The sequence below is a fragment of the Maylandia zebra genome, linkage group LG8, assembly GCF_041146795.1.
Source record: "Maylandia zebra isolate NMK-2024a linkage group LG8, Mzebra_GT3a, whole genome shotgun sequence".
Lineage (NCBI taxonomy): Eukaryota > Metazoa > Chordata > Actinopteri > Cichliformes > Cichlidae > Maylandia > Maylandia zebra.
Window position 1 is genome coordinate 9,197,284 of NC_135174.1, and position 8,974 is coordinate 9,206,257.

Genomic DNA, 8,974 nt, shown 5'->3' on the forward strand with positions numbered 1-8,974 from the left:
ACACTGTCTAGACTCCATTGACTCCTTTAAAAAGCAGCTGAAGACATTTCTATACAAACAAGCTTTTAACTTTTTTTTCCACTGTTTTATGTTATTTTATTTGTATTTCTGGTTTTATTGTGAAGCACTTTGTGATTTTTATCTGTGAAATGTGATGTATAAATAATTTATACTTACTTACTTAAATCTACCACACACAGCTATGTAATGAACCAGAAGATTATTTCTGCTGGGACGCCCTCTAATGGGCAGGATATGGACATAAAACAAGCACAACACAAATGCATTAAAATATTTCCCAAGATTCACAGCAAAAGAAAAAAAAACAAAAACCCTGTCAAAGTAAGACGGCTCTCAGAATACCTACCAACTTACTTCTCTATGAAGCAGCACCAGTAAGGGATGGAGGAACTCACAATAACAACAACTTTTGTGAATACCATTGTAAGTTTTATTGAAATTTTTTCTTAACAACAAAAGACAGGTGTCACAGTGATTTGACAAAAATAAAAGTGCTCGCCAACACAAACTCTTTTCTCCCACAGTAAAGAAACTACACAGATATAGTGTGCTACAATGATGTTAAGTCACACTTGCGGCCCAAACCCCCCCCCCCCCCCCCCCCCAATAAATAAATAATAATTAAACGAAGAAGAATCAAAGATGCATAGGATATCTGACGATACCTCTGTGAAGGCTCCGACTGTGTTACTGCATGATGAATTAACACATTCTACATGAAGATTACGACAAACCGTAGAGAACATGCTGACTTCCAAAACAAACAAAACTTGCTTGTCATTTCGAACGCCACACAGTTATATTAAAAATTAGACAAAGATTACATAGAAATTAGAAACTTGTGTTAAGAAAAGGGGTTTTTTCCCCTCTCGTTAACGACATAGACCGTAGCAAAGGGATCTTGACAGGGTAGTATCATAAGAGTGAGGTGTGCAGTGTTTTTCAAACAAGCTTAGTTTTGCACAAGTACTTGAAAATGCAGCTTTTAATTACCAAATGCCTGATGTTCTCCTAGTTACAAATGAAAATAAATAGGTCAATAAATAAATTTGCTGCTCTTTTGTTTTGTTTTGTTTTTTTCTACAGTCATTTGCCGTGACATATGAGATTTTCTACAGTAAATTCTCAAATCCTCAACCTGCCATCTAAATTTAACAAAAAAATCAACACATTCTCCTCAGCTTGACCCTCCAGGAGGCCTTGAGAGAATGATTTCAAGAAATAGTTCAACATTTACTGAAATTTGCTTTTCTACTCACATGCTGAGAGCTCCATAAAAAGATCAGCACGGCTCCGTACATACATACATATACATAAACTCAGCACAAAATGTAAGGAAATTTGTGTTTGGTTGATTATTTCTTTGTTGTAACAATGCAAAAAATCTTAAACACTTAGAAGTCCTTATTTATTTCCCTTTTAATGACACTACATTTGTACATTTATGGGTTGAGCAGCAGAGTTGAGTTTCCTGTGTTCGGTTCATCCACATGCTACTAAATTGTTAATATGTCTTTTTTCTTCAGACTTCAATCATCCAATCCAACATACAACACCAAGCAAAAGTCAATAGCAGAATAAACTGTTTGGTATTGGCAGAGAAGATTTGGTAAATGTTACATGGGCGCAAGCCACATACTCACTCTGCTGCTCAACCCACAAAAGCATTGTCCTTATAAATGTGGTACCATATAAGGGGAAATAAGCAGACTTTCCACTGGTATGAGATGTATTGTCAAGAAGCATTGTTACAATAAAGAAACAATAATCAAACAGAAATGTTTTTACGTTTTGTGCTAAGTTTATATAATCAGGTAGCAGCTGGTTAGCTTAGCCTAAAGTTTTAGGATAATTGAAATAAATGCCAGGCTACTACTTGTCCCTTTTTCTGGTCTTAATGCTATGCTAGGCTATGCTGTGGCTGCTTGCTATATTTTCATATTTATCACACATAAATTATCAGCTAAAGTAGAAAATATAATGTGGAAAATATATTTTCATTGCTGCTAGGCTAACTGCTATCACGTTCTTTTAGTTTAATGATTAGAGGTCATGGTAAAGTAAACATCACTTCACTTATTACTGCTAACAATGGTCACTGAATTTGAGCAGAAATCCAGACTTTTAATAAAGCATAGGACTCAGTCTGAGAATAGCTATGTAACAAATGGTTTAACTGGTGATTCACTGTTAGGCTCTAATGGTCCATTTTCAGTACCGCAGTGTCTGAAGCTATTATTAGCTGTAATGAAGCTGAAACCACTCTCTCACTTTGTGGAACACAGCTGCAGGTGATCCTGTGCCCGATAAGGATGCAAGTATTTGATATAGTTCGACAAAGAGTCCTAAAAAGATTCCTGTGCACAGATTAGGCTACATTTGCTGGCAAGCCTTTGTAAACATAAGCACATTAACAATCTTTTGCACTCTCCACTGTTTCTGGATCAGTGTTGGTTCTAAACAGTGGAAAAAGCCTGATGTTTAGAGTTTGTATTGTGTGCGGAAAGCTTAGTTTAAACTTTTTTTTCTATAAAAGAGAAACTCAGAAGCTTGCTTTTTTGTGTTTTCTATATTTCAAATAAGATTCATTCCAGCAGCATGAGACTGAAGGTTAAAGCATTTGTCACACGCCAGAAACGTGAGAGTAGGAAACCCTGACCTGAAGGAGAAATCAGTCCTATAATCTGTAAGGCAAATAACTGTTTCCCAAAGTGTTAAACTATTTCTTTAAGATCATTGACGTCACCTGATGACCCACAAAGTGAGAACTGCTGACATTAATCTCAATCATCCTCCTTACACGTGCTTTATAACACCCACATCGAAGCTAGCTGCATCTGTGCTCGAGCACAACTACAGATGATCACTCCATCCTCTGCCCGTTCCTTCACCCTCTGACCATTTCCTCCACCAACCCCAAACCCTCTGGCCTGTTTTTTCAGCAGCAGGCCCACATGCCCACTGTCTACCACAAAAACTTTAGACCGTCATAGGAGCTGGCTACAATAATACTGGATTTCTACACTTGCAAATAGAAAAAATACTGTAGCGCTACAATGTTTAGAAGGAAACATCTTCCTAACACGTGAAACTTCTCACAGCACTTGAGGCCGAAATGCATTAAGAGTGAATTGCAAATATGGAAAAGTTACTAGTGAAAGTATACTCATAGCTCCCATTTGGGAAAAGTAAACAACCTGGAAAATCTTGGCATTTTTTAAGTGTTTTTTCCTTTGAATCTTTCTTCTTCGTCCTCCTCTGCGGTTGTAAACATAGACATTATGGCTAAAATGAATGTTTCAGTGTGACTTTTTTAATGAACCTTGGCAGTGGTGGCACACAGTGTGAATATGTAAAATTGGAAGTACACACATACGTCCTCTGAGCTGCTCCCAAAAACTCAGAGTGCGAGTCTGTATGGTTGAACTGTTTCATTAGCTCAAAATGCATTTCGGCCCCTAGTACATCTTTATCCAACTCATTAAAGACACTTCCTTTACAACCACTTATTTCCCAACTTAAATATGTTCCCTACCCCAAAGTAAAATTGCTAGCACCAAACCCTGAACCCCTTTAACCCCCCCCCAACAGAAATATTCAAACACAAATGATCAAATCATGGCCTCCAAATAAAAACATTCAAACACATACATTCAAAGCTTAACTCCCAACCCTAACTTTTATATCTAGAAGTTTACTTTCTGTACCACTATCACCTCAGGCCAGCGTTTGCCCACCGCACACCGAGCTCGCATCCCTCTGCCCCAGACCTGATCCTACCGTTTCCCTAACCAAAACATAAAATCTGAAATTAAGTCTAAACCCCTCTTCGCCTTTGCAGATCTGAGACTTAAATCCCTGGTCTAGGAGCTGATGATCTGACCTGACCAGGTCTCATGCTTTGTGCCTGGATTCAGGTGGGTGATCACCACGTCGACAGCCTGAATCTTCTGGTTCTTGGGAGGGATGGGGCACACTTTGTACGTAACCTCGTCTCCTTCCATAGGCACGTACTCTCCCTCAATGCTGTTCAGGAAACAGAGACAATATAAAAGAAAAAGTAAAAACAAAGCATTTTTTCACATTCTTGCAGAGTGCTTTCTTTAAATCAAGCAACTAAAATCAAGGTCTGTGGACTTGTTTTCACGCCGACCAAGCTGCTACGTTCATGCACAACAGCCAATGAGAATTGAGTTTTAGAAATACTTCTGGTAGATTAAGATTTCATTCAAATTTCTCCACCACTGATCTCCACCAAACCTGGAGGACTCTACCTGTGCTATATAGACTGTATATAAAAGATGATCATGGGATTCCAACTGCTGTTAATATAAACGTGAATTTGAGATGTTAAATGTTCAAATTCAGACTAACTTACTTGTCATTATTGACCCTTGAACCAAGTATTTAAGGTTAGAGCCTGATTGATTTAATGGCAGTTAGATATTATAAGTTGATGCTGGCCAGTCTTGATCTACTTGTATCAGTGTTTACAAAGAAAAATTAATTTATTATGAAGAAAAATAATTTATTACACCTTTTGTTATGAAGAATAAAAAGTGAAAAAGAGACAAAAGATAAACCCTTAAGTGAGTGCTAATGTGATGTTGTATAGTTTGTCCACTAGAGGCCACTCTACAATTTCCTGATCTGAGTAGAGATGGGCAGAGTGTAAATAAGTAAATAACAACATATAACAAATGTTAGCGAATTCTGTTTCTGTTTTGTGAGTCTGAACGGGAAAAAAAACTATATCGGAATATCAGATTATTTAATTCACCAAATGTCTGTCTTAAAAATCGTACATTTCTGGGGCTCTACTTCTGGTGCACATAGCTACGTCTACTTTATTATCTTGTTTACGCTAATAGGGAACATAATTTATTTAAAAAAGGAATGTATGGCTTTACCAAATAAGTCCTGAAGGTGGCAATTATGAATATAAACTTATGAGAAAAGTGTTTATTAGGTCATAAATTAAATGAGTTAGGTTAACATCTTATTTACAGTCAGATGTGCTTTTACAGCCGGAGAAGTCTCCCTCTGCTGGCCGTTAGAAAGAATGCAGGCTTAAACCATTTTCAATCCCAGAGGCTATCTTTTATATACAGTGTACAATTGCCATCTACTTCACAGCTGACTCCAATCATTAAAAAAAAACATAAATAAAAAAAGAGAGAAATTACACAGTCAAAAAATAAATACTGTAAAGTCTTAGTAGTTTCTGTGTAACCCACATTTACTTGCTGCTGATCTGTGCATGTTAAATAGACTGCACTGTGAGTCCAAAGACAACTTTGATACCAGGACATTTCAGTGCGGCCACTCACTCAGAGATGTGGACAAAGATGTCCTCTCCTCCGTGGGAAGGCCGTATGAATCCATGACCCTGAGACCTGGAGAAGTTTTTACACACCCCTTTAAATACAGGACCTGATTTAGCTCGCACTGTCCTGTAGAGGAAGAGAGATAGAAGCAAAGAGGAAAAAGAGACAGTGCATTTTAAATAAACAGCATAATTATTTTACAAAAGCATTAGTCAAAAAAAAAAAAAAAACAGAGAGAGAGCACCAATAGCGCTATTTGTACTCACGCTGAGTATGTGCGAGTACGTTTAGTAGGCAGTGGGCTAGGCAGCTCTCCGGGCTGTGGTGGTTTCCTCTCCTTCTCCCAAACCCGGCTGCCCTCCCTCAGGAAGGGAAAGGAGAGCTGCAAGGGAGTGCGCGGAGAAGTGAGGGGCAGTGGGGGGACTGTCGGCAAAGAGGGGTCAGGGTCTGACATCGTGACTTGTTAGAGTCTGGGTTTTCTTTTGCTCTCTTTTTGGGTTTCCTCCAGCGGTTTGCAAAGAAAGAGAAGGAGGAGGGTTCACACCTCCTGCATGGCACAAGCGTTGGTGAGGGAGAGGAGGCTTTTCAGAGGAGAGCTCTTACAGGTGAAGGAGTTGAGCAAACCCTAAAGTGAAGGAACAAGACAAAGGGTTAATGCCAGAAAGAGAATACGGCTTTGTCATCAGCACAAAGGTGAGGAATAAAAGTCACAACCAACAGAGAAACCCAGTATGTCCAAATACGCACAATGCTTTCTTTGTAATAAAAATTTTGTAAAAAATACTGATAAATGGACACATTTTCAGTTGTTTTGGCTAGTGTTGCTACAAATACAGCTCAGTTTAATTTATATAGTGTCATTATGTGCCTGGAGTCTGTTTTTCTTAACTTTAATGAAACTGCAATGTGTTCTTTAAAGCTTTCCTTTACTCACATTGTTGCACTATAAACATCATGACCCCAATAAGAATTTAGAAAATGCATAAACATTAGCATACATGTATTGTTGTATAGCATCTCCAAACTCAGTGACTCTAAAATTGTTTGATAAACTGAAAAGGCTTAGTATTCCTTCAGGCTATGGAAAACAAACATCACCTCTTAAACCAATAAAGCCTAAAGGTCCCATTATGATGTAAATATCAAAGCTCTCCTGGAAGGCCACCTCATCACATATTATTAGATTAAAGTGCCGCACTCTACCGGACTGACATCCATTACAGGATTGGTCTGCATTCAAACAACGAGCTGCTTCGTTTCAGAGCCACTAGATGATGAATGCCATATTAGCAAGCTCATGAAACAAACGGCTTTGGGGCATCGCTCAACAGAGGTTAAACGGCTAACGCTAAAACCTGGTTTATCAAACAAACGCAGATGCGGGCGGGTGTGTTACTGGGACCATCAGCAAGCACCTCCCAGTGAATCACTGAGGCTTGCAGGCTGAATGTTTGACAAAGACTGATGAGACGCATGTGTGCCAGACTGAATACCACAGGCTCCATCCAATATCACCCTTTCTGTTTCTTACTCTCAGTCTAAATATAGTCATGTGTAGTGGGATTGACGCCATCTTTGAACTAGACCACAGGATCCTGAGGCAGAGGTTAACAACTGGGCTGCTGTATTACAATGAATACAAGTTTCAGAAATATCAATAGAAGCTACAGGAGGAGCTTATGTTTTGAGACCATCTTTATTCTTCACACTCTGAACTCTCCTAGGCAGCTTCAGGAATAGTTCTACAGGTTTCCTGAAAGACAGTCAAAGCTCTTATTTCATTTAAAATGGTATTTCCTAAGTTGCCTGTTATATGTAGATACGACACTGGTTCAAAGTCCAAAGAAAACTTTTGAAAGACCTTCAGAAATCCTCGAGAACTATTGCTCACAAGCATAAAATAGTACTTTTGCAGTACTGAGGTGAAAGTCTTGGCATATATCAACATCTATGTAAAAAGGGAGAAAATTGAACAAGTGGAGGACAAAAGAAGAGTGACAGTACTCCCACACCTGAGGCAACTAATTACCTCTGTTTAATATATGGTTCGCTGAAACCTCAGCAAGGCTTCCATCCTCTTAGATGCTGATGACATGACACCGTGTCACTGGTTGGTAAGCCCCGACCAAGTAATTGTGAAATAGACAATATATGTAGTGAAATATGAAATGGTTATATTAGAAATTTAATCACCAAACGAGCTTTAAAGATGATTTGAAAAAGCCAAATTGTGCCTAAGAGTAGCTCTAAAGGTTCGTGCTGGTTTCTGTGAATATTAAAGGATTTCAAGTCCACAGCATCCTCAAAGCAGTGCTTCTGATCTCTGACTTTCTAAAGAAAAACACTGCAAATGGCTGCTGAGCGAGGGCTCTGCTGGGGATCCTGTTGGATAGACAGAGCTGATGCAGTGATGGTGACGAACACACGCATCTGTCATCACGGCGGCACAGAGGACAGGACTGATGGCATGACTGATGGATGACAAAGCACAAAAATGTAGCCTGAATAATTCAGAAACTTGACAGGCACAGCTTCCTCTGTCATTGGCCCATATATTAGGCTGAGAGTAGGCCACTAAAATGGATTTGTCTAATGAGTCTGCACCGTCAGAGCAAACATTTTAACCAGGAGGGGTGAAGGCTGATCTAGAGGAAGGAAGGGGGCTACAAAAGCTCCGAGGAGACAGACAAAAGGCCAAAAAGAAAGCACCTCCCTGCCTGTGAAACTGTGGCCGTCTGTGGTCCTCTGCATCAGTATGGGACACACGTCAGCTCCCCCCCCCCCCCACACACACACACACACAGCCTGTCTTTAAACTTTACATCATCCTTTCAAACAGACAAACCGCCCAAATGATTTTATAGTATCATTTGTGTGTCTGAGGAGTCTGAATAATTCAGCAGCAAATAAGCGCCCTTCAGGCGGCTTGTTTCCAGAACATTCTCACACAGTGGCAGCCTGAGACAAGAAGGCGAGAGGATGCTCCACTAACGGCGAGAAAACCCCCACACCTAACATACACTAACACGCAGAGGAAGAAAAAAGAAGAAGAAGAAGACTATAGTAAATGTTAGCTCTGGGTTAGAAAGCAGAGATTTAAACACAACACTGCCAGAAACCGCCGCCGTCGGCCGGACGCAGAGAAGAGGAGCGCTGGATGCGTAAATCCCTCCATCAGCCAGATCGATCCAACGATTACTTACTGTAAAAGCGCCGATCAGCTGTCAGGTCAACACGTCCCCGTCCTTTAATGTGGCGTAAGACAATTATGAAGTTGAATCTGCGGGGACATGTGGCGGATAAGTCAGTGGATCTTGGTATGGACGCGGCGCACACGGGTGGGATGGGAGGAGGAGAGAAAAAAAGCAGCAGCAAATGAAAAGGAGGCAGCAGAGATGGGGCGGGGGTGCAGGAGGTGGGGGGGTTGGTGGTGAAAACAACGGCTTCCCTATCCTACACCCCACTCTTTGTTCTCTGCGCGGAGGGAAGCGTGTTTTTTAATGTTTTAGCAGTCTCTGGTGCTTTAATAGTGTGAGACAGATGGTTTTATATGAGTCACAGGCCTGTGCTTGAGTGTCCTTGAAAATTAAAAGTCATGTCAGCTTTGATTTAATAATAAGACACAA

The 8,974-nt window shown here is 40.1% G+C and overlaps 1 protein-coding gene across 1 annotated transcript; it reads right to left on the reverse strand.

The window, feature by feature from the left end:
* Positions 1-428: 428 nt before the first annotated feature.
* On the reverse strand, positions 429-8,728 carry csdc2a (cold shock domain containing C2, RNA binding a). Its single transcript, XM_004557574.5, has 4 exons — positions 8,552-8,728; positions 5,615-5,973; positions 5,352-5,474; positions 429-4,047 (listed from the first exon to the last, which is right to left on the reverse strand). The coding sequence occupies exons 2-4, from the start codon at positions 5,800-5,802 to the stop codon at positions 3,885-3,887; spliced, it is 474 nt and encodes a 157-aa protein (XP_004557631.1). The 5' UTR covers positions 5,803-5,973; positions 8,552-8,728; the 3' UTR covers positions 429-3,884.
* Between the last annotated feature and the right edge of the window lie 246 nt (positions 8,729-8,974).

Excerpts from the sequence above, each read along its gene's own strand:
- csdc2a (XM_004557574.5), bottom strand. The coding sequence starts at position 5,802 with ATGTCAGACCCTGACCCCTCTTTGCCGACAGTCCCCCCACTGCCCCTC. Across the intron at positions 5,475-5,614 it reads CGTACTCGCACATACTCAGC|GACAGTGCGAGCTAAATCAG; the intron begins GTGAGTACAAAT and ends CTTCCTCTACAG. Across the intron at positions 4,048-5,351 it reads ATCTTTGTCCACATCTCTGA|CATTGAGGGAGAGTACGTGC; the intron begins GTGAGTGGCCGC and ends TTTCCTGAACAG.